General features: G+C 35.4%; 1 protein-coding gene across 1 annotated transcript in view; it reads right to left on the bottom strand.

Annotated features, from left to right (window-relative positions):
- LOC150107023 (sorting nexin-17-like) overlaps nucleotides 1-27,197 on the bottom strand; it is a 206,827-nt gene that overhangs the window by 104,935 nt on the left and 74,695 nt on the right. Inside the window, exons 4-6 of the mRNA XM_090392897.1 lie at nucleotides 22,331-22,506; nucleotides 10,938-11,025; nucleotides 6,076-6,160 (exon numbers count right to left, since the gene is read on the bottom strand). Of these exons, the coding sequence (XP_090249023.1) occupies nucleotides 6,076-6,160; nucleotides 10,938-11,025; nucleotides 22,331-22,506 (349 nt within the window). The remainder of the gene's footprint in view (nucleotides 1-6,075; nucleotides 6,161-10,937; nucleotides 11,026-22,330; nucleotides 22,507-27,197) is intronic.

Raw genomic sequence — 27,197 nt, 5'->3', positions numbered from 1 at the left:
CCACAACTCCAGATATACAGACTGACCTATAATTTGAAGCTACAGCCTTATCACCACCTTTATGCAGTGGAACAATTTTACCCTCCTTCCACTCCCTTGCAAAGGGAATGTTCCAGGGAACTGGCAGTAGCATGCCAATGCTACTGCCAGTTCCCTGGAACATTCCCTTAAGATGCATGGTGATATGTCATCAAATCCTATCGCCTTATTAACATCAAGGTTATTTATTTCCTCAAATACCTCCTGCTCACTCACAATTAAGCTATCCTCTCCTATGTCCTCTACACTTAAGTTCCTCATGATTCCACCCTGATCAGGACGAAACACCCTTATAAATTGATCACTGAATACCTCAACAATGTCTTCTGCAGCAGTTACCATTCTACCACTTTCATCCCTTAAGTTCATCTTTCCATGATCATTCTTCCTTCTACTTGCTACACATATCTAAAAAACTCTCTAGAGTTTTTCTTAGTCTGATGTGCCAATTTCTGCTCATACTCTACTTCTGTTTTCCTTACTTACTGAGTCACTCTCCTGGCTTGTTCTTTATATTCTTCATGTGACTGATTACCATTGTTCATCTTGTACTTCCTCCAAAGTACTTTCTTCCAGATTTCCTTCTTAAGCTCGACATTCATCCATTTTATACCTGCCTTATTCAGCCTTTTTGCCTTTGGGATACATTCGTACATCGATGCTGTTATGTATTTCTTTGTAAGTTCCCATGCAGCACTTATTTCCTTACTGCTCAACGCCTCGTTCCATGTTACAGCTCAAAGTTGTCATAATCACCAGCATTATAATCCACATATATCCTTTCCTTATGATTGCTCTTTTCACACCTATCGTATTTACTTGGGGATTTCATCACACTAGCAACCAACCCATCAAGTCTGTAACAACACCCCATTATGTATTTAATCTTATTAGAATCCACCTTGCACCAGATGGTTTCAAACTCACTTCCACATGAAAAACTGTTACTAGAATTGCAGTCGTGGTTCTCAAATCTAACTGGATTCAAGTCATCTGATATCATTAGCAGCATGCCCTCCTCTCCTGCCTATCCTTCCTAAAAAACTGTACCTTTTGCACTCAATAGCAGTTAGTATGTCTGCTTCATAGCCAGTTCTCACTAATGCCTACAATATGAGGTCCCAATATACTAACCAAGGCAACAAACTTTACTCCTTTGTTTCTGATGATATAACAGAATAAATAAATAGGACTATTTTCACAGAACAAAAAAAAAAAAAAAAAAAAAGTATATAAAAATTCTGAATCATCCACATATCATTTTTGACAAGGTTCCAAGAGAAACTGTTCAAAACATTACAGTTGCATAGAGTAAACACACCACACTACAAATTATATGGGGGGGGGGGGCTGGAAAGTTCTGATAAACACCTTGACAAAAATGACATTAAAACAACTGATATAACCACAAGAAAGAACATGCTAGTAGCAGAGTTATGAAGGTAACATATTCTTATATCCTCATACTCTTATGTTTTTTCTTGTGATTATATCAGACCTTCTCCCCATATAGTTTATATTTTAATTACAAACTATCAGTGAGAACTGAAGAAAGTACAGAAAAATGAAGCAAAATCAGATGTAAGACAAGATTACACACAAACACATACACTATCTCTGTTCTTATTTATCATCTATATGGATCACATTTCAAAGAACGGTTAACCAAAACACTTAATAGCAGTATACAAGACAGTGTTCAAACCAACTGAAACTTATGGATCTGAGATCTGGATTAGAAATAAGACTTCATCAAAGAATAGAGACCAGAGATGAAGGTCCTAAGAAAAATTAGGGAAGTAAAGAGATAGCATGAAGGATCAAAATCTTATTAAAAATAAAGATATTACAAAGCAGCTTGGCATTATTAACACTGAAGAAGGTATGTGCAAAGCTAATATAAGGTGGCATATTCAATTAAATAGAATTGGAGGTAAAGATTAGCAAAACAAGTGCATGATAACAGAATGACCAGAAAAGACCCACAAGGAGACAAAAATCCAGGTAACATTTATTTTGTTGTGAGTACATTAGAACAGCACTTCCCAAACTGTGGGCCGCGGCCCCCTTGGGGGCCGTGAAATAATGAAAACAAATTTAAAATGTTTTAAGACTAAGTAGATTTTTTTATTTTAAAAGAAACGTATTTAACTTTTATTATTTATTATTTCTTTTTTGTTATTTTTTATATTTTAATGGAAAAATTCACACATCGGTGTTGGTTCACAAACTTTGCTTCCTGCGTATTTCGGCGCTTAATGAATATTAGTAAATATTGCTTATTCATATGTTTCATTTCAAAACAGTGGTTAATTGTATTTACTTCGAATGCTCTCCAGGGAAGCTCCAAATCTTCCTGTCCCTTTCATCAGGCGTTCGTAATCAGGTACTGTTGATATTGACTTTATATACATATCAAAACTCGTTTTATATTATCACTGTCATCCCAGCTAGTTTTCTGTTACCAATAAAAGTTTCGCATATACTTCACACATGAAAAACAGCTTAAACAAGTTCATGTGGGGAGATAGTAACTCGCTTGCAGTGGTAAACAACACCCTTCCCTAACATCCACTATACTGCAGAGGCAATAAAAACAAGTACTTTTATTATTCCAGTGAATAAGGTATGAGCAGTCTGTGTAATATATTTCTCAACAAATAGTGCAATTAGAGACAACTGGGGTAAAAACACACTAATTAATGAATTACATGTCCCCTCATACAGAAACTATGCTGTATATATAGACTCAAGCAAAACCATATGTTGCATGGGCAAACACAGTATCTAACTAAAAACTATTGTTAGATGTGTGCAAGTTCGATTTCCCAAGGCAACAATAAAATTCAACCGAACGTGTTAAAATTTGTAAAAGTGTTAAAACTAAGTAATATATATATATATAATGAATGTTATGGCAGTTTCACATATGGAATTCGGTTGAAGAGAGTTAGCATTTCAACTCAATTGTCAGCTATGCTTTTATCTTTCGGTTGCGCGATCTTTTGTTAATACCGCACCAATCATATGCACATTTTAATAACCTGCCTTTGCTGTCTGTTTCGCGTTAGGCTTAATTACCGTAAAGGGAGAAAAGTCACAAAAGAGAAAAATGTTCCTGGTCCGGGGATTCCCTCATTCAGGTAATATTCACTAATTTCATGTTATCAGTCTGTGGTGTGCCAGTATCGGTAAGTGGTGATATTATTTGACCTATTCTACGTTAAAAAATTTAACCCTGAGATGGATAAGTGGCTGATAAAAAATAAAAAAAATTCCCGCGAACAATCAGAAGAAGCAGAAACAGACTCAAAAAAAAAAAGGACAGTATTTCATATTTTACCAGAACAGCCCACATCGTCTTCAGAACCAAACGTAAGAGGCAAAAAATGTAATATATGCATTTGATTTTTGCAATATTCGCTGTGTATGTTTTGTATTGAATATAAATACAATAAATATTATAATAATATATCTCTCTATTACGATTTTTTTCGAGGGGGGCCATGAAATATTTTAATTTTTGCAAAGGGGGCCCTGACATCCAGAAGTTTGGGAAGCATTGCATTAGAAGACCAAAATAAGATCTGACAGTAGTGGGGTCTTGATAAATAACACTAATTTGGAGGAAAACTGGTGATATAAAGTTAGTAATATTGTGAACTTAATCATGTAGTAGTGTTATATTATCCTCTATACCCCCCCCCCCACCTCTAGAGGTATAGTTTAACCATATATAATCCTATATAGTGAGCCTCCATAGCTCAGTCGGTATAGACAAAGCCCTTTGGTCGGAAAGACCTGGGTTCGATTCCCGTGCATCTGGTCGCTTTCGGTGAAAGGTGAGTTAGCTGGTCTCATACGTAGATAGGGTTTTTTTTTCACCTGGAAACTCGGGTTTTTCGTCTCCCAGAACAGGCAAACCAGCCCTATGAACACACGCATCCAGATATAGGACACACCCGGAGGCACAGGGCCAAACACCTTATCCTCGAGTTGCGGTTGTGCAGTCCAAGAATGCTTGGCAAGGTGTTGTGGGAGCTTAAGTGCCTGTTAGAGGCATACTGAAGATTGAATAAATTTTTTGTTTAATGTCAGCCATGACACTGAAGTGAACATTACAACTAGCAACAAACAATCACCTGTACTACACTGAGACTTAAACTAATGTTTAAGTCTCAGTGTAGTGACATTTTTGTGGGAAGATAACAGAGATTTTACATATTATACTACAACAGCAGCACTAAATGCATCTAATGTTAAAAATCTTATAGCTCTTATAGCAGAGATTTAAGATATCAAAAAGAAAAATTTTTTATTCTGATATCTTAGGTCTCTTTTCCTTTGCCATCAATTCTAGTTATTTTTCTTGGAAGAACAAAATTTACAAACAGATGGAGGGAACCATTATGGGTTCCCCCTTCTCACCACACTTGCCAATTTTTACATGGAAAATTTTGAAAAATGAGCCATAGGTTCAGCCCCTCTCAAACCTTCTATCTGGCTAAGATATGTAGATGATGTGTTCTCTATTTGGCCTCATGGACCAGACACATTAGACTCCTCCCTCAGTCACCTCAATAGCCTATATCCAAGAATCCAGTTTACGATGGAAAAGGAAAATAATAATAGTTTACCCTTCCTAGACTTCCCCCCCTTCTCAACAATATGGTATCATTAAAACTAACCAATAGAGCCTATAATTTTTGTTCCAGTGGAACCTCTCTTTCAACAGAACTCGACCATATACACAACACCTTCCTATCCAATGGTTACAGCACTTAAAAGCACTCAGGGGCACATTAGAAAAAATAGTCAGGTCTTTAAGAAAGACCAACTTTTTTAAAGTACAACTATACAGCTTTTAAGCCCACCAGAAACTTTCTACCCTTATCCATCCTTAAAAAGTTCAGCTCCCTCCTCTCTCTCAGTGTCCAGAGTATATCTCCTATAACCTGTGCCTGCAAGTTGGCTTACTTCAGAAAGACAGGCAGATCAGCTGCTATCCATTTAATGAACACAAATCTTACATATGCAATTACGACTATGGTCCATCTGGCCCTGCAGACCATGTATTGGATACAACACACAGGATCTTCTGGAAGAAAACCACCATGCTCCACCATAAAGGAAAGAACTGTGTTTGGAATCTGCAGCGGCACTCAGAAATCAACCTAATTTAAACAAATACGGATGCATAAAACTTCCCAAAATTTGGGAAACAATAATCATCAGAGGTCCCAGTTTACATCTAGGCTGCCTACAAATGCTTATAGAGGGTGCACCACCTAGACAGGACTTTAGAGTCACCCATGTATTTCATTAAGTATTGTGTTGCCTTCATGCCTGTGTGTTACAAGTGTTAATTGTACTCCCTGAAGATCTCTCAGTGACTGAGACAAAATATTGGAAGAATTAAAAATGGTTTTTGATCCTTTCTTAGTGCGGTCAATACTCCATTAAATCTCTAACATGCTACTCATCTCAGTATACTGAAATCCACCATTGCTTATGCACTCATAGATGGAAAGTTGATGTTACCACAGGAGAAAATGCAATGGGAAGCCACAAACACTCTCTCTCACTGAGATCAACGAGCTCTGTCTTGGAATGTTCAAACATTCCGCACGTATCGGCAAGTAGAGCTTACAGTCAACCTAGAAAATGCTGCAGGGATATCTGTGAGCACTAGAACTGTCCACAGAGAGTTTATGCCTTAGATTACCAGGGTAAAGCTGCTGCCACACATCATCCCCACCCGTCAATGCCAATTAATGTTTGGATTAGTGTCTTTTACACCAAATCATGCTTCCAAATGTTCTCCTCTGATGGTTGTGTTTGTATCTGGAGATTTACCCAGGGAACAGTTCCAGCAGGACTGCATCATTCCATCTGTCAAGTTTGGTGTAAGCTTTGTAATGGTATGGGTTGTGTTTCAGATGGATAGGGCTTGGTCCATTAGTGGACAAAGGAAGGATAAAATGTAATATTACATATAAGGCTGCAATAAAAAAAATAAATAAATTAAAAACTTACCTTTTACGTATTACAAGATAATGACCACTTCCAGCTGCTTGAAGTGATAAGTATGGTGCCTCAAAATCCTGAAGTTGTCTTTCAACTGTAACATTTATATACAAAAATAAAGTAATTTATTTATTATTAATTATATAACATTTCAGTATAACACAAACATTCCATGTTGTAACAATGAGAGCAAGCATAAATAACACTGTCCTATGATGGTTTCTGTCTTATATAGTTGACCTGTTATGGAATCATGCTGATTCCCTATTCTTGTGGGTTTTTGTGGGTCCTCAAATAGCAAAAATGAGTTCAGATGAACAATTCAAAGAACCAAGTAGAATGTTAAAGGTGCATATAAACTGAATTTAAAGTATTTGTGAACAAGTTTTTCCCTGGAATTTTTGCAGTGGATATGATGCAAAAATTACACTGTCCAACACAATTTTTGCTGACTTTTATATGAGACTTGTTTTTTACTAATTTGGGTGCACTGATTTCAAATATCAAACCCATTTTTCTCTATCATGTCAGGTTTTTCCTCTATGGCATTTTATTTTTGCTAATTTGTAAGTTTTTGATAGTTTTAAGGAGGCAGTACTATTTAGAGGATCAAAAAAATCGATTTTTTAATATTATTTTCTGAAAGTATGTAGTTTTAAAAATCTGTTCCTAACTTTTTATCAAGAAATTCGAAAAATTCCCGAAGATATAGCCTATTATTCAAAGCGGTGCGCAGATCAGAATTGGAGCGCTCACTGCTCTCGCTTGTTAGTAAACGAATAAATGCGTAAGAAACTGCAACAGCACATACTGGCGCTTTGAATGCGAGAGAGGCCGATAATTAGATACATAACTACTTAACAATATTCATTAAAAATTACAAGAATATTTATAAAAAAATAACAATTTTACTTACACAAGTTTCAGGGAATAAATTTTTGTTTGTAGCAATTTTTGCTGTGTGTTCTGTTTGGCAATCCCTTTGAATACTCCAACAGTAGTCAGCCATCATGTGAGAATCCCATCTTCCTTGGTACCGATCTTCCATAGTTTTTAAGTCTTGATGAAATCTTTCGCCTTGTTCATCGCTTACAGCACCTAAATTCTTGGGAAATCTATCAAGATGACTGTATAGGAAATTAAGCTTTATCTCATGTTGCAACCTAGGCGCTGGAAATTTTCAAGCATTGTTTCCACTAGAACTTTGTAATTGCATGCTTTTTTTTTCCAAGAAAATTATTCGTAACCATTGTAAATGAAGTCCAGACCTCTTTCTCAATTTCGTTCATAGAGTTGATGAAATTTGGGTCTCTCATTAAAGTTCTAATTTGCTGTCCATCAAATACACCGGCTTTAATTTTTTCATAACTAAGTCGTGGAAATTTTTCACATATGTATTGGAAACAGTCACCTTGTAAATCTAAAGCTTTAACATACTGCTTCATAAGACCTAGTTTGATGTGTAGAGGTGGAAAAATGATTTTTTCTCTGTTGATTAAAGGTTGATTTACAACATTCTGTTCTCCAACATTTAAGGATGTTCTAAGAGGCCAATGTTTCTGACTCCAGTGTTGGTTTCTAGCTCGACCATTCCAGAAGCATAGAAAACATGGAAACTTTGTATATCCTCTTTGAAAGCCAAGTAAAAAGTTCACCATTTTAAGATCCACACAGATGATCCAGTTATGGTCTGTATATTTTAATAACTTCAGAACCTTTTTAATGTCCTCATATGTTTCCTTTAAGTGGACTGAATAGCCAATAGGAATTGAGCCATATACATTCCCATTGTGTAGTAAGACACACTTGAGACTTCTGCTTGAACTGTCGATAAATAAATGCCACTCTTTTGGATGATATTGTACAACACTCATTTCAGTTAGTAAACCTGACACATTGTTACAGTAAACAAACCCACTGTCGTGTTTAAAATATTGTACAAGATTACTTTCCCTGCTACGATAAAAAGTTATCTTCATATCTTGCTCCAGTAAGTTTTTTTCATTTAATCTTGATGCTAACAATTCCAATGATTCTTTTGATAGGCCCAAATCTCTTACTAAGTCATTCAATTCCGATTGAGTAAAATGTTGCGGTCCAGAACTAGAAATTAAATTTTCATTGTCTAAATCAACATCCAGGTCTTGCTCCTCAAGAACATCTGGCATATCCCGATCATGCTCGTTCTCAAGTAAAGGAAGTCCTTTTTAAATTGGCACGGCTATTTCATTGGAATGAGCAACTGGCCGAATTGCTGAGTCGAGATTTGGATACATAATTTTTTTCTTATTCTTCTTATCATAACCAGAAGTCTGAACTAAACAAAAATAGCAATCATCTATGTAATTTTTCGGTTCACGCCAAATCACTGGAATGCCAAAAGCTAATTTTTGGCGTTTTCCCTTGCTCCACTGTCGTAAATTTTCTACACGACTTACACACTTTATTTGGAGCCCATGACTTGTCCTGATCTGCAATTTTTACATCAAAGTATGCAGAGTACACTTTCTTAACGAAATCAGTGATATTTGTCCTTTGACTGGGAACAGTAAAGCTGCCACAAATGTAGCAGAAGGAATCTACACTATTGACACAATTTTGAGTAGTAGACATAACGTTCTTTCTTCAATGCCGACTAACACGCAATTAACAAGACAAAAAAAAACCAGAGACTTCATTGAAACGTTATAAGCGCTCATCATACTTTCACGATCGATTAACAATTGACTGATTTCGATCGTTCTTTGTCTGCTATGACGCATATAGCATTCATTTGTTTTAGGCAGTTGTCATCGCCTACTTTTCATCACCTAAATGTATTAGGTTGGTTATCGGCCTCTCTCACATTCAAAGCACCAGTACGTGCCGTTGCAGGTTCTTACGCATTTATTTGTTTACTAACAAGCGAGAGCGGTGAGCACTCAGATTCTGATCTGCGCACCGCTTTGAATAATAGGCTATATCTTTGGGAATTTTTCGAATTTCTTGATAAAAAGTTAGGAACAGATTTTTAAAAGTACATACTTTCAGAAAATATTAAAAAAAATCGATTTTTTTGATCCTCTAAATAGTACTGCCTCCTTAAAACTATCAAAAACTTACAAAATAGCAAAAAGAAAATGCCATAGAGACAAAACCTGACATGATAGAGAAAAATGGGTTTGATATTTGAAATTAGCGCACCGAAATTAGTAAAAAACAAGTGTCAGATCATAATCAGCAGAAAAAAAAATTTTTTTTTGTTGGCCAGTGTTATTACACGTATACATCAAAAAATTTGAAGATTTATGAACTATTAGGTTATATAAAAAGGAAAGTATTGTGTGAGAAGTACAATGAAAGACATCCAAAAATGAGAATAGTATCACCAAAGGTGATCAGAAAATGAATGAAAGTGCTTGTGATGATAACAGAAATGAAGAGAAAGAGCTTAGACAAGAGATGATGAAAACAAAGAGTGCAGTTAAATGTATAGAGGTAGTAACTAGACATCTAAAGAATTGATTCACTCATGTGAATGAGAAGGAAACTAATAAGAAGAAGCAAACATCAAAGGATGATAGGGTGGTTTTGTATGGTAACAAAGTGCATAAAACATGTTTTCCAGGTGGTAGATTGAAATGAATATCTGATGCCTTACATGGAAGGTAGGAACAGGCATCAGGATGGGTGTAGTAGTGGTAGGCACAAATGATTTGGATGGTGAGACAAGAAATATGGAAAAGAATTTGAAGTTGAAGAGATGAAAAATAATAGTGTCATTGGGAAAGTGGTCAGGATTGGGGGAAACAGGACAGTCAGATCAGAGAGAGAGAGATGTACTATACCAGCTAGAATACTAATATAAAAAATATAAAAAATAAAGAGGGACAGGTTTATGAGTTTGTTTGGTGTTGTCTGAACTGTCCAAAATAGAAATGTGAGAATATAGAATTTTCCAAAAGGATAGGAAGGTGAATGCTATCAATAAAAGCAGAGGAATTGCATCTTTAAGAGTGAAAGTAGAAAATAGTAGCACATCTGAAAATTTTGAAGCTGTTTGGTGTGAAGTTAAAATCAATAAAATAGTCTATCCAATAGGATGTTGTTATAGGCCGGGGAATGTGGGAAGCACTGATTGTGGAATGTATTTGACAAATTAGTTGGATATGTAAAAGGAAGGTGATCATAACGGGAGATTTTAATTATAGAATGTGGACTGGAAGGAAGAGCTAGTGTATGGAAACAAGAAGAGTGAATCTGTTGAGTTTTTGAGGGATAATTCTCTTAAGCAGCACGTGATGGAAGCAATATGACGTTCTTGTGTGTCGGATTTGGTGATATCCTCACAGGATACAGTTGACTCATTCACAACTACATGAGATATCAACACTGCCACCTGTTGGTGACAGTGATCATGAAGTATCGGTCTGGAAGATGGTCAAACAGGAAAAGGTTGTCTAGAAAGTGTATATGTGGAATTATAAGATAGGTAATTATGAGAAGCTCCAGAGTCAACTAGCATCAACACGCTGAGTTGATGAGCTTTGCAGAAAAGATGTGACAGTGCACAGGAACTGATAAGACAGTATCTGATACAAGCAATGCATTACTGCACAGCAAAAGATAAGCAAATAAATAGAGGAGGGAATGAGATGGATGAACAGTGAAATCAAGCTAGCATTATGGGTAAAAATAAACCAAAATAAAGTTAATTCACATTTTGGAAAATTGTTTATTGGTGTCAGTCAAATGAATTGTTTTGTAGTTGATAACATGTTTATAGATATTAGTAGAAAAAGTAAATTTAAACGCCTTTAAAAATTTCCCCACCCTTCAATAACGAAATCCTTAAAACACCATAATATAACGATATGAACATTTATACTCACCAGAAATTTCATTGTCAATTTTCTTGATAAGATATATACAAAAGTAACAGATATTATCATAGGGAAGATTAATAGACCTGGAAACAGCCTAAAATATAAGGAGAGGAAAAAAATTACAAATGTAATTTTTAAAACATGATAAAATAAAGAATATTTCACACATTCCAAAAATTTGTTATTGTGAACAACTTTCTAATTTGAAAAAGAAAAAAAAAAAATTGCTTGAAATATTCCATATACAGTAAAAATTAATTTGGGAAATTTTGGAGCAGAAAAGAAGAGCACTATACTACTTAATGAAACTTTCAATATGGCTATAAAATGTTATTTTTACTATTCTGTTTTTTTTTTTTTTATGAAGTTAAAAGTTAATGCAATCAATTCTCTACAGCAAACTCAGAGAACAAGATAATGATTTGTTATAGTGGAGAGTTTGCTATAGTGAATTTCTTTTAGCACAGCATTCCTTTAAAAGGACATTCCTTTTAAAGGAATGCCCTAAGGCTTAAGAATATTAAAATATAAAACACCTGAACAATGTCAGCACGGTTTGGAACTAGGAACTTTCGTTTTCAAGCTGCTGTAGGTTGTAGTCCATGAAAATATAACATTACATGGCATTTTCCTTATGTTTTGCTTGTTTCACTCTATAACTGCAACCCAGATCCAGCTTCTTCTGGATCTGGGTTGCAGTTTTTGTTTATGAAGTTAAAAGTTAATGCAATCAATTCTCTACAGCAAACTACCAACCGCAACTACCATCATCATCTACAACAACACCATCTACTGTCCACCACCACCACTATATTTTCGCAGACAATCACAAACATTCATGCCCACAGCTTGATTCAAACCCGCAGCCTTTTGGCTGGAGAGCAGATACGCTAACCACTTGGCCAACCAGACCAGCTAAAATATACAAGTTCATTAATAGGTTACAAGAATCATTTATCCTGTGACGGTTAATGTCCAAAAATACTTAACACATGCACCTCATGTGATGTAGTGTTCATTAGGTTTAGCACACAATCTCTCATAATCCACTTCATCTTTATTTGATCTTGTGCAGATCACAAACCATCCCTTGGTTTTTATCACACTATGTTGAAATACATATTTCTAATGCTCTTTGAATTTTCATATAATAACTCTGTATATAATGTATGGCTTTTTCATTAATCCCAGATAACATTATTATATTTCTCCTTTGCAGTGTAGAATGTTAAACCTAACTTCTATGAATTCTTTTTCATGTCACCTTCATAGGTAGGGGTGAGTTGCACATTAAGTATTTTCTAGCTTTGTCTGTTGAATCATTCTTGTTACCTAACGGACTTAAATATTTTTTGTGTTGTTCTGTATTTATTATTGAATGACATTTTTGTTGCACAGCTGGAATAATGATACATGCCCTTCAACTGGAAAAGACCTGGGTTCAATTTTGCTCATATTAGGAATCCCTACAGGGATTCCTAACATTTTAAAATTTCACCTTCATTTTAAAAATGCTCAGGAATCCCTAAGCATTTTTAAAATGAAGGTGAGTTAGCCAGTCTCAAAACAGACAAGCAGGGTTTTTCCTCTCTGAAAACAGGTGGACAACACATGCAGTTAACAGACAAAAACACTGTATAGTAGAGATGGTGGATCTGGATCATCTAGTTGTATTTTGTAGTATACAGTTGCCTCCCACAATGAGTCCTACAATTCCATGGAGGTATCATGTAATAATAATAACTGGTTGATACATTAATTCCTTATACTCTAGTTTTTACCTAATGACCTTGTATCTCATATCCTGAAAAAAGCAGTTCATAGCAACAACAAAATCCATGTCTAATGGGGGGGGGGGGGGACTGTTTACTGTGAAAAATAACATGTAATATCATATCATCAATTAATTTTTCTTTCTTGTTTCAAGTAACACACACGCACACTGTATCAGTTAAACAATGGGACAAAAATAAAGGCAGCTACAGGAAGATGAATAATTTATTTATATTCAGTATAATCTCCCCTTAATACAATGTTTATATCATTCTTATACATTTTTGAAACATCACTGGTAAGACTTCTAAAGGGACAGCATTGAGCTTGGCAGTCACACTCTTATGGATGACCTCCACTGAATTTTTTTAAAAAATCATTTGAAGTTTGCTTGCAATTTTGGGAACACAAAAACACAGTCAGTGCCAAATTTGGTGGATATTCAAGCACTGTTATGGATCCAAAAGAAGAAAATGTTCATGTTTGATGCACAATGTAAGGATGCATTGTTGTGTAGCAACAGCCAACTGTTTTGATCTAAAAATCAATATGTAAGTGGAAGAATTCATTATAATGAAGTAATAATGGACTAATTAATAACAGAATAACTTACAATAATTTAAATATTTTTATTTGTAGAATTTTCAGCATTTTCAATACGATTATAGGAAAAGAATAACAAAAAGAGAACATCAATTCAGTTGAAAGTATATGATATTATATGCACTATCTGCTGCAGGAGAATAGCTCTATCTGCATTAATAGATATCCAAAAATAATTAGAATAAAATAAATTAGTTAATAAAATAGTTTTAAATAGAAACAATTAATTACAATTTACAGAACACATTAGTTAGTATAACTTCCCAAAATTGAGAAAGTTTCAGGCAATCGTTTTCGTTAATGATGTTCTCAACCTAAGTCAACCAAATGGTAATCTATAGTTTCAGCCTATAAAAAACGAACTCATACTCAGGGGCGAATGCTGGTCTTGAAATTCATGCTTGCTCTCGTTATCATTCAGGGAGTGAGAGGTGTGATTGAAGTCTGATTAGCGGAATAATGAATTATTGACCATTTAAAACTATATATTTAGAAATTTATGTACATTTAATCATACAAATACAACATTTATTTTACAAATGATATTCTATGTTTTTCAATTTAGCTACTTGAATACAAATTATACCCTACGGTTCTTCTTTATGAACTGGTCAATAACATCATCATAACAAGCTGGTTGTAACTTAATCTTCCCAAGCAACACGCACACTTGTAAAGGCTGGCTGAAGCTCACCGGCTAGAGCTATGTTGACTGCATGTGGCCTGTGTTTAAGCAACAGAGTGAGACGACATGAAACGGCTATGCGTGCGCATGAAATCACAGTGCTGCTGTGAGGACCTGGAAGCTCCTACAACTGAGCAAGCCAAGGTATAGCTTTGACTAGATGAGCAAGCATTGGCCTTCGACACACAACGCAAAGCTCAATTATTGCCGCGCAAGCTTAAGAAGTCTTCTGTCTACAAAAATAAAAGCCTAAATGGAATGCTTATAAATCCCCTATCCCTATGGCTTTAACAGGCCTTAAAGGCCCACAACCTTCCAAGCATGTCTGGATTTCGTAACCGAAGTACGAGGATAGGATGGTCACCCCTATGCCTCTAAGTATTCTTGGCTGTATCCCTGTGTTCATGGGGCCGGTTTGCCTGCTTGCAGGATGAAAAATCCCCAGTAAACTGGGGGAGAAAACCCTGCTGTTTGTGCCCAAGACCAGCTAACTTGGCTATGGCTGAGGAAGATCCTTTAGCTCCTCACTTCGGCGATGGGAATCGAACCTAGGACACTTCTTCCTCAGGCATATTGTTGCGAAGCGCAAGCCACTAGGCTAAACGCATGGACATTTATATCATCATCTTCCTTATACCCACTTTTACCTTGCGGTGTCGAGGGTCCATTGATCATCGGACCTCACTCCGTTTATAGGATAAGGTGGTCAGCCTTATGCCCCGGTGTATCCTATGGCCTGTAGCGTTGAGTTCTCAAGGCCAGTTTGCCTGCTTTGCGGGATGAAAAACCCTAGAATAAACTGGGGAAAAAACCACGCCCAAGACTGGCTAACTTGGCTATGGATGAGGAAAATTATTTATAATTTTATAAATAATTATTTATAATTATAAATAATTATTTATAAATAATTATAAATTTTTGGATATCTATTAATGCAGATAGGGCTATTCTTGTGCAGCTGATGGTGACCATAATATCACATACTGTCAAATGAACTGATGTTCTCTTTTTTGCAATTGTTTTCCTATAATATTGAAAATGGCTACAAAACAGCCAAAAATTTTGCATTATAATGGGTTGATACTGTTCACATTCTCACTCATCTCATGCATTGATTCAGACATTGCATAACACCAAGATAGTATCGATTGTTAATTGTTTGGCCCTCTGTAACCAATTTCTTATGAATCATTTCATGAATATCAAAGAAAACAATCAGCATACCATTGTTTTGACTCAATACATCTGCAGATGAACCTTTTGCTATCTTGGAGATGTCAGCAATGACCATTCTATGCGTTTCCATTTTTTTTTCTGGGTCATATTGGAAGAACTACATTTAATCACCAATCACTGCTTGTTGTTCAGTTTTCAAAATTTTGACACAAGAACTAATAAAGATATGGCAATGCTTTGCTTGTTGGAAAGAGCACACTGGCAGTTAAAATGTACTCTTTTGCTCAATTCTATTTACAGTATGCTCATAAAAAATGTCTTATTATTTAATGGGCACATGAAGTATAGAGGAAAATTAATAAGACATTTGAGGTCCAAACCTAGTAATATAATCTTCACATGGGTATAAAGAGATATATGGAGCACATGCATGCAGGCACACTAGTAGGAAGGCAAACACAGACTGATTGCAATGGGTGCAGTGATGAACACTTGCTGAAATGTTTCTAAATGATTCTCTCATGTGGCCAAATGGAGAATATGTCAACATAGCCATATTGTGGGTTTGCAGTTTAGGGCTGTGTTTTCAAAACATTCCATGTAAAGATTAGCAAGGAAGGGGGGGGGGAGCTGATAGGTGTGCTTTCAATCTGCTTATAAGTTTTTCTTGCAGGTAAAACAGCCAGAGTGCATCAAGAAGGTGAATAAGGCTGATATGTCTGGGGGAACAAAGAGTTGGAATGAGTTCTGTGGTTTCTTTAAGGGTTACATTAGTGAATAGGTAGGCTATATCAAAATCGACCATGATGTCAGTGTCTCTGAGGATCACATGTGACATGTCCATCACTGCACACATATAGAGTGCCAGTTAGGACTGTAAGAATTCACCATTGCAATCAGTCTGAGTTTGCCTTTCTACTAGCATGCCTGTATGCACATGCTCAATATATCTCTTTGGGCCAGTGAAGATGCCTTGGTGAAACATTGGCTTAATAATCTAATTAATTAAATAAATTAAGTTGATTAATTATTAGCTTTAGATATCTGATTTATTCCACTAAACAAAATGTAGACATAAATAACCAACATTCAAGTATCCATACCAGGTAAAGTTAAAATGAACTTCTGGTGAAAAACTGATGCCAAGAAAAAGCACATTCAAGCTTTTTATTTCACAAATGTAATAAATTATGGAATTGAGTGTAAACAAACTCCAAGAAAATTAACAGAGGATTGCTTTATATCCCAATCAAATATCACTAGTATGAACAATAAAAATTAATTCTTACTGTATGACAGAATACTTATTGAGGAGTGATTTTTGGATTCATGACAAAAGACAATTTTGTCATGAATCTATAAAATGCCAACAATCTATAAAATTAACTAACAAAAGATTACATATGAAATAACTTTATGGGATACTATAGTATGATATGAAGCCATCTGCCTCTATATACAAGTAGCTCAGTCACGAAGTTACTTCATCTGTAAATCTTTGCCTAACCATCCTATATGAACTAACATTTTTTCTCAACATTAATGTAGACAACATTACTCAACATGAACAAGATAGGCTTCCACCACAGGAGGTTTGTGTTCCATCATACTGCATCTTGTTGTGCCAGCTAAACCAATTGCTTGCTCCATCTTTTTGGCTGCAGATTCGAATCCCTCTGTGGGCATGGATGTCTGTGAAAATACTAGTAGCAGTAAGTTTTTTCCCACTTGGTTGGACTATAATAAATTTAGTTTAATCCTTTATCCAAGTGTGAGCAAACAAAGTTTGCGACTGAAGTATGTTCAGGACTGAGGCATCTCATGATAAAGGTGGACCAAGCTCTCATCACTTCTTGTCTCAGTATCTCCCATAATGCAAAAGCACATCTCCTTGCAGACATATATAATGCTATGCATTAAGGGAAAAGCCACTACCCAGACCGCTTTTGACCTTTATTGACGTCTCGTCAGTGGGAACCAGCCCAGAAGTGGTGATACTAAGTCAGAAGCAATGGAGAAGTCATATTTACCTATACGAGTTGCCAAAAGGTGTACCACCTTATTATTAAATTACTCTGGATTTAGAGAAAGATATTGGAAGTTTTTTCCCACTTGGTTAGACTATAATAAATTTAGTTTAATCCTTTATCCAAGTGTAAGCAAACAAAGTTTGTGCCTGAAGTATCTTCAGGACTGAGGCAACTTGTGGTAAAGGTGGACCAACCTTTCATCACTCCTTGTCTAAGTATTTCCCATAATGCAAAGCACATCTCCTTGCAGACATGTATAATGCTATGCATTAAGGGAAGGGCCACTACCCAGACCAGTTTTGTTTTGACCTTTATTGAGGTGTCATCAGTGGGAACCAGACCCAGAAGTGGTGATACTAAGTCAGAAGCAATGGAGAAGTCATATTTACCTATATGAGTTGCCAAAAGGTGTACCACTTATTATTAAATTACTCTGGATTTAAAGAAAGATGTTGGAAGATTTTTCCCACTTGGTTAGACTATAATAAATTAGTTTAATCGTTTATCCAAGTGTAAGCAAACAAAGTTTGTGCCTGAAGTATCTTCAGGACTGAAGCAACTTGTGGTAAAGGTAGACCAAGCTCTCATCACTCCTTGTCTCAGTATCTCCTATAATGCAAAGCACATTTCCTTGCAGACATGTATAATACTATGCATTAAGGCAGTGCTTTCCAAACTTTTCATGTTGGTGACACACTTTTTAGACAAACATAATTTCGCGGCACAGTAATTCAGTCTGATGTGCCTCTCATGGGTCACGTGGCCAGATCAGATGTAGTTTAAGTATATGCCTTTACAATTATATTTTGTATAAGTTTTAGAAGGTTTATTTAAAAATCTCTTCCTTTTCATCCGATACCGGGTTAATAAAAATTCACTATTTATAGTAAGTGATTAATCACCACTTACTCCTTTTAAAACTGATTCCATCATTATGACAACAAGCAACTCCTTTTAATATTTGATAAGATCAAATATCATATAACTCCTTCTTTAAAGGTTGCGTGATATAGTTAGACTATACTCTTGTCTTGAGAGCATGACACAGCCTATTAGCAAACCAGAGGTTAAACTTGTTTCACGACACAACCTATCTCATGAAAACCTTTCATTAAAAATATATAATACAGTATGATCGAATAAAAAACACAACAAGTGAGCTGAAATGATTCTCTCTTCTTAATTTTTCAATGTATTTAATATAGGGAAAACAGATTTCACAGCTCGCATGTTGAGTTTTTTCGATCAAACTGTATTTTTATATATAATAAAATATACAAAATAAAAATATATAATATATTTATATTTATTTCCAAGATTAATGTCATTGTTATAAGAAATAGAAAGAAAAGAAATATATAATAATAGAATTTTAATGAGATATATGAGCTTCATGGGATGAACACAGCTTTTCAATATTTGGTGGAATAGTAGATAAAGACACTCGCATTTCGTCATCACGCATTCTTAAGCTTCCACGTTTCAATGTCTTCAAGTTTGCCATCGTTGAAAAGGATACTCCACACATGTATGTTATGGAAAACTGCAAAAGAATTTTTAACACTTTTTTACCTATGTTTGGATGCATTTTTGAAACACGAATCCAAAGGTTGTCTAAATTACCCTCTTCATACATCATTAACAGACTTCGATCATTTTTTATTTCAGCTAATTCTTCTTCTTCAATAAGTGACAAGTTAATCGTTGCAGTTGAAAAAAATGGATTTCTGATCCAATCATAGTCTTGTATTTCAATATTTAGGAAGTAGTGATGAATTTTCTCTCCAAGCATTGTTAATTGGTCAACAATTAGCGAGTTGATATCACATTTTAGTTCACAGTCTGCAGTTTTGGAAAACATTTCAAAGTTTCCTTCTTTCACTTTCCTTTTCCAAATTTCTATCTCGGCTCTCAGAGCACAAATTTTATCCACCACAGTTAAGATATTTTCTCCTTTTCCTTGCATACTGGTGTTTATTTTATTTAAGTGTTCAAATATGTCAGCAAGATATGCCAATTTTGTGCACCATAATTTGTTTTGAATTAGATCGCAGAATTCATTTTGTTGATTTTCCTTAAAAAGTTTAAGCATCATTTCCCTCAATTTATATACACAACAGAGCACTCGACCTCTTGACAGCCAACGAACTTCTGAGTGTAGTATAAGTTTTTTAAATTTTGCCCCCATATCTTCACAAATTTTAGCAAATAATCTAGATTTAAGAGGTATACTTTTAATGTAATTGACCATTTGAACAACTTTGTCCATAACTTATTTTAATTCATTACCAGTGGTTTGCACGACTAGTGCTTCGCAATGTAAAAAGCAATGACTAATTATAATATTTTCATTCTCTTTCTTTGCTAAAGCTGTGAAACCTTTTGTTGAACCAACCATTGAAGGAGTGCCATCTGTGCATATTCCTACACAATTTAACCACAGCAAATTATTTTCCTTCATGAAGCAATCTACTGTTTTAAATATATCTTTGCCTCTAGTTTTCATTGGAAGTTCTAGACAACACAAGAATTGTTCAATAATTCTGTTAGTATGAATGAAACGTATAAAAACGAGTAATTGCGTTAACCCACTGACATCTCTTGATTCATCTAACTGCAATGTAAAAATCATATTCAAGATGAATATGATTTTTCAGGACGAGAATGGTTACACTGACATTAAATGCATTAACAACCTTAAAATTAGTTTAAAAAAATTGAAAAGGATGCGCGACATTAAGAGCCTAAAGCATGGGATAATTAATCATTGTTAGTAGATCGCGTTTTATAGTTTTTTGCATAATTCAGTTCTGCAAAACATAGTGAATTTATTAAGCTTTTCCAAATGTCTTTTAATATCATGCCTTGATTTCTATTGAGATTGTCTCCTGTACGGAGTACCATTGCAGGGTCTTTAACCACTTACCAGCCATTATGGATCAAATACGCATCCTCATACGCTTCATATCCATCATATATTTCAATGTAATATCAATGGTATTAAAATTTTAATATGCACTTCGCATCCATGGTAACTTGGACGTATATATACATCCTGGCCAGTAGCGTGGTTAAAGTTTCTACATTTGAAATCTTCAACGTACAGCATGGAGCTGTTGTTCCAATCAATGGAATAGTTTGAAATTGAGAAATGATGGGTTAATCCTGAGGTGTCTGTTCTGTTGACATCTCCAATATGTTCTTTATTTTTTCTAGATCTAGGCTTTGTGATGTTTGGCCTACATAATTCAGTCCACAGGAACATGGGAAGTTGTATACTCCTGCAAATTTGTAGAAAGCGATGCTGTCCTTAGGAGATCTTAACATGTGCTGTGTAATTAAAATAGGTTTAAACGCAACCCTGATGTTGAAAGACTTCATGATTTTTGCTATTTTGGTGGAGACTGAGCCTGCATAGGATATGATGATGGACGATGTGTACTGTGTCACTTGAGGTTGTCGCTGTGGGCCATTTCTATAGAGAATCTTTTGATCACATTGTCCATCGTCATACCTTATGCAAGCTCAGTCTCCACCAATATAGCAAAAATTATGAAGTCTTTCAACATCTGGGTTGCCTTTAAACCTATTTTAACTACACGGCACATGTTAAGATCTCCTAAGGACAGCATCGCTTTCTACAAATACACAGGAGTATACAACATCCCATATTCCTGTGGACTGAATTATGTAGGCCAAACATCACAAAGCCAAGAAATCCGAAAAAAAAAAGAACATATCGAAGATGTCAACAACAACAGAACAGATACCTCAGGATTAGCCCATCATTTCTCAATTTCGAATCATTCTATTGATTGGGACAACAGCTCCATGCCACACATTGAAGAAGATTTCAAATGTAGAAACTTTAAAGAAGCTGCAGTGGTACTCCGTACAGGAGACAATCTCAATAGAAATCAAGGCATGATATTAAAAGACATTTGGAAAAGCTTAATAAATTCACTATGTTTAGCAGAACTGAATTACGCGAAAAATCATAAAACATGATCTATTAACAATGATTAATTCTCCATGCTTTATGCTCTTAATGTCGCGCATCCTTTTCAATTTTTTTTAAACTGATTTTAAGGTCGTTACTGCATTTTTCTGTTATAGCATTTAATGTTAGTGTAACCATTCTCGTCCTGAATTGTATACATATATTTATAAAGAATCATGGTCCAATAAAATCCAAAGAAAATGTCTCATATTTAGTATAAAAAAAGGACCAAATATTAACAATCAAAATAAAAAAAAATTTAGACAATATTACTCACGATAAACATGATAGTCTTCCATCATAGAAGGTTTGTGTTCCACCGTACTGTCTCTCACTGTAGTCACTTGTATGTGAATCAAATGTATGATTTGTACATATATTTATACATACCAAGAGGTGTGATTTATACATCTGGCATAGCACTCTTTTTTAATGTGCCACTCCCAACTACAAAAGATTGAGCCTCTAGCACAAATTAGTATCATTTTTACATAATTCAGAAACCTTGCAATGGACTTTTTTTTTTTTTTACCACTTCAGGCCACCAAATAATCAGACCAATGGTCTCAACACTAGGCAATGAAAATCACCTCCACCTAAAGACGCTCAAGCATCTATGCTCAGCAGGATTTGAACCTGCAAACTGTCATTTGGAGAGTGTGGTATGTTAGTATAACATACCACATATGGTTGGGTCAAATAAGCAGTTTGAGGATGAGAAGGCAGATCTTACACTTGGATGACAAAATGCATTAATTCTTTGTAAAAAAATTTTTTAACTTTTTACAAAGAATTAATGTGTACAAATACAAATGATCATTAATGTTTTTATTATATATATATATATATATATATATATATATATACATACACTGTGTTCAATTTTTTTTGCTTGCGTGTACATCAAATTTTATTTATTTACTGATGTCAATATTTATTTTTACCTTGTATACTGCTGTAATCTTTGTCATGGCACAAACATATTGTTTGTGCCATGACAAACAATATAGCCTCAAGCATCAATAAGCCACAACCTACCCACCCACCCAAATAGAGTTCTGAGAAGGGGAGGGAGGGGTTAATACATTGTAATTCAACATATGAAAATTCTGTAAACAATGACAGTACTTACTTCAAGAACAATGGAAGAAGGTTCTGTGGTATTAACACGTACTGCAATTTTTTGCCAATTCATCAGATATACATCTAGATTCACCTCCTCCTTTTTGGCATTCTGAGTTTCTTGTTGGGCAGTGAGCAGGAAACCATGAAATATGTCATCTCCTGTAATCCTATGATCTTGGCTAACTACAAATAAAATATCCAATTAATAGTTTAAACTAGGGGAACCTACACAGTAAAGCATGAGAAAATTTAAAAGGATGCTTAAAGTCTGAAACTAAATAACTTAGATGAAGCTTCCACAGAGTCCATAAAAAAATGTCCTAAAAAAACAAATGCCATTTCTGAATGAATGCCTAATCTTCACATTCCTGTGATGCACTCCATTAGTAATTTAGAATTAGATTAAATAATTTTATTAGATTAAGTAATTTAGATTAAACAGGTTGTGGATTCAAAGCAGGTCTTACCTCCTCAACAGACAGCATACTTGCTCATCAACAGGCTGTGGGTATGAATCTCACCATGAGCATGGATGTTTGTGAATGACTTTAATGGAAGGTGCATTTTGTTGTCTAATAAGACCACTATCCTACTTACTTAAAGTAAGTACGGTAGTGGCTTTAAATTGCTTAAAAAAGTCCAAGAGAAGGGTTTCGTTTCTAGTCCTTAGCATGCACACAGTACTAATAGTAATGTATTACAGGTTGACAACATTTCATGAATGGGATTCACATATATATAACAAGGATGAGTTGGCAATTTGGAATAATTGACCAAAGTGCATTCCATATCGGCTGAAACACATTTTCGTTATGATAGTAATGGTACAGCAAAATCAGATAAAGCCAGCTGTCTATAATACAAAGCACATCAGAAACTAGAGTAGCTGACTTTCACTGTTCACTCTGACAACCTTAACAGGACTGAAGATAAGCACTACCAATATAAGGAACAACAATGGAAAAAGAAGTAAAACTGGCAAAAAAGTTGCAGAAATACCATGCCAACATAGCTGGTGTTACTGAGACAAAGAAGACCAAAATAACAGAAGTACTTCTAAATAATCATAAGGTAATTTATTCAGCATTAGGGATCAAATAAAAAGATAACAGCAACAAAACATGAATAAAAGCCAAGTTTAAGAAGAATGTGAATAAATTTCAAACTGGAAAACCAGCCATTCTTCTTCGTATGCTTTTTGATTCCACTAAAAGTTCTACAAGAGACAAAACAGATGAATTTAAAATAGCGAGTACAGCTGATATAAAGAAAAATGGAAAAAAGCTAGTCATGTTGGAAACCTGAATAGCAAAGTAAAAAACAAGGCATTACTAATGTCACTGGCTTCCGACTTTGAGAAACATCGCACCACCAAACCTGTGCAGACAAGATGCTCTTGTAAAAGAGTACAAAAAAATAAACAGCAATCCCTTGTTACCAATACATGAAGACCTCCCACATATAAGTATAAATCGCCTTAAATCCTGATGGCCTCCACTAATACTGAATGAAGAACTAGTAAATAGCGATTTCAGCGTTGCAGTGACACCTGAGAGACTTTTTTTGAGGCAGATCCTTCAGCTCTTGAATGGCTAGATGAAATGCTTAAAATTTTTCTTACTTTTTTCATCTAGTTTGGTTAAAAGATTGGATTAATATTCCCCGGTTATTGTTTTACCATTTTCAAGATAATTAATAAACAAATTGTCTTTAGCATCCCAAAACACTGATGCCATGACCTTACCTGCTGATGGAACCGACTATGTCTTCTTTGGCGCTGAACAACTGGCTTCTGTCCCCTGTTTTGCTGATGTTTCTGCTGTTTGGATTCTGGTGTGTAATGGTGAATCCAAGTCTCATCCATAGTAATAAATCAATGCACAAAATCAGTTTTATTCTTGTTAAAACACTCCAAGCACTGTTCAGAGATTTTCATGCGAGTGCGTTTTTGATCTGCTGTGAGCAAGAGTGGCACCCATCTTGCACAAAGCTTTTTCATATGCAATTCTTCATGCAAAATATATCCTACATGTTCTTTTGAAATGCCTATAGTCTCAGCAATTTCACACACTTTGACTCACCAGTCATCCAATACTATATCGTGCACTTGATCAACAATTTCTGTGTTGTTACCCTTTTTTGGATGTCCTTCACGTGGATCATCATCAAGACTGGTACAGCCGCGTTTAAACTCAGCAGCCCATTTCTTACTTGTCGAAAATGAAGGACAAGTGTGCCCATAAACTTTTACGAACTTCGAATGAATTTCTTTTGGGTAGAAAATGTCCATACTGAATGCAATATATATATATATACACACACACACACACCAATACTTGGATGGTCAGGATGCTATTGATGTAATGTGTTTATGCCAGGATACACACTGTAGTTAAATGTTAGTCCAAGAAGAGAGATCTGATCCTGTTTGGTGATTTGTGTATTCATTTTGGTGGCAGTGAAGATGACCAAATTGTCCTTGCCTCACGGCAGGATGTATGAAGATCAATGTTTAAAGCACTGATTGTAGATGATCTTAAAGCTTAGGATTTCTGAGCATGGTCTGTAAAACGAGTGAGATGAATGGACAGTATTACTGTTTGCAAAGGTGTGAATAGGATTAACAGTAATTGAGAGTAGGCCATTTATGTACAGGAGAAAGAGCTGGTGATAGGACAGAGACCTGAGACATTCTCCTTCATTGGTGGGGAAGCCTGAAGGAAGGGAGCAATCCCTCATTGCATGCCATTGTTCATGTTTCTGTTAGAGAGATTTTTATACACTGAATGTTTATTAATTACACAAGGGCTCAATTCCAATTGGTGCAATGACTTTTAACTATTTCTTTTAGAATCCGGAAAAATCACACTGACTCAAAAATAACAAATAAAAAACTATATACATTTACTAAAATAAAGAGCCAAAGGCTTTTCAGCGATGCAAAGTTATATAAAATTAAGTGGATATTAAATTCAACATCATTTCAAAGCTGAATATAGAAACTATAAAAGTTTCGTGGGGTGCTTAAGGGTCAATGCTGTATAACTGAGAGGAGACCTCCACATAGCCTTTCAAGGAATGCAGAGAACCGACCAGGGCTTCTGCCCTAATGTCCAATCCTCACCTTCTTGTGGGGCACCCTGTTGGGTGTCTACTTTGATACTGAACGAACGAGGATGGGCTGGCAATTTGGGATTTAGCCGACCAAATTGTATTCTTATTGGTTAAACCAAAATTAAAAATGATGGTACGACATGCCAAAATTTCATGCCGGATGGGGAGTCGCCCGGTTAAACAAGGCCCCTGTTGTTTTCGCCAGGGAACCAGGGTGAACAGCGAAAAGTCAGCTACTGGAACAAATTTAAAAACAAACCCCAACCCAACATCACCAGAGTTAATTGGTGCTATCAACGTAATGATGGGTACTATCAACCTAAGAAGCCTGAATGGCAAAGAAATGGAGCTAGCTGAGGAATTAGATAAGTACCAGATCGACATAATAGGGGTGACTGAAACAAAAAAGACCAAAACTGGTGAGATCTTTCTGAGTAATAAATACAAAATGTTATATTCAGGCAATCACAATCAAGCAAAAGATGGAGTAGCCATAGTATTCAACACAAAATACGAGGCTAATCTTCTTGAATGGCAGACAGTCAAGTAGATTGATGTGGGGAAATATAAGAATAGGGAACTGGACAATGAGACTAAATGTGCCTATGGTCCCACAGAAGGTTCTACTAAGGTAGAAGTGGAGAAATTTTTTCACGCTTTAGAAAAAGCAACTGACACAATGAAAAAGGAAAAGTTGGTCCTTGTTGGGGATCTATATAGCAGAGTAGGAAATGATTGTGAGACATACAAAAATATTTTGGGAAAATTTGGAGAAAAGAGCAAAGCTAATAATAATGGCAAATATCTGTTGGATTTCTGCTCAGGACATAGACTGGTTATTACTAACACCATGTTCCAACATAAAAATGTGCACAAATTCACATGGAGAGTAGAGGCTAGGAATAAGAAAAGTCTCATTGACTATGTTATTGTTGATAGTGATGTTTTCTCCCTGGTGCAGGACACCAGTGTACAGAGGATTTGAAATTGGAAGAGATCACCATTTAGTCTTGAGCAGGATAAAATTAAATTTCATATTGAAAAGAATAACATGTAAGAAAGTTTTAAAGCGAATAAAAGTTGAGCAGCTCTCAGATGTGAACTGTAGACTAAAATACAGAAAGATTATTGAAAAGAAAATGAAAGAGTTTGAGAACAGGAATCAAACCTTGGAGATTCAGTGGCAAACTCTGAAGAAAACATTGATTGATTCAGCCAGAGAGGCATGTGATGAGGTTGTCTGCAAGGATAGAAAAATCAGAACTCCCTTGTGGACACAGGAAGTTAAAGAGGCAGTGAAGGAAAAGAAGAAAGCATATCAAAAGTTCCTGTCAAATAAGTCAGCTTTTACTCTTACAGAATACAGAGACAAATGTAAGAAAGCTAAACAGTGTGTAAAACTAGCTAAACAAACGTCATGGGAGGACTTTGGCAAGAATGTAGAAAATAAATATCAAGAAGGTGGCAAAATATTCTGGAGGTTGTTGAAGAAGCTTAGGAATGGAGGAAAGAGTGCTGTAAAAGGAGTTAGAGATGATAGAGGTGACATGGAAATGGTAGAAAAAGATATCCTTGAAGTATGGAGTAATTACTTTGAAAAACTGCTAAATGAAACAAGCAGTGATGACAGTACAGTGATAAAAAACACTGACCAGGCATGCAGTCAGGAATACATATCCATACTTGAAATAGAAAAAGCCATCGAAGATTTGAAATGTGGAAAGGCAGCAGGATTAGATGATATTCGACCAGAAATGCTG

The sequence above is a fragment of the Typopeltis vanoorti genome, chromosome 5 (genome assembly GCF_054136105.1).
Source record: "Typopeltis vanoorti isolate ZY-2024b chromosome 5, IOZ_Tvanoo_1.0, whole genome shotgun sequence".
NCBI classification, from domain to species: domain Eukaryota; kingdom Metazoa; phylum Arthropoda; class Arachnida; order Uropygi; family Thelyphonidae; genus Typopeltis; species Typopeltis vanoorti.
This window is presented reverse-complemented; position numbering and strand designations above follow the sequence as displayed.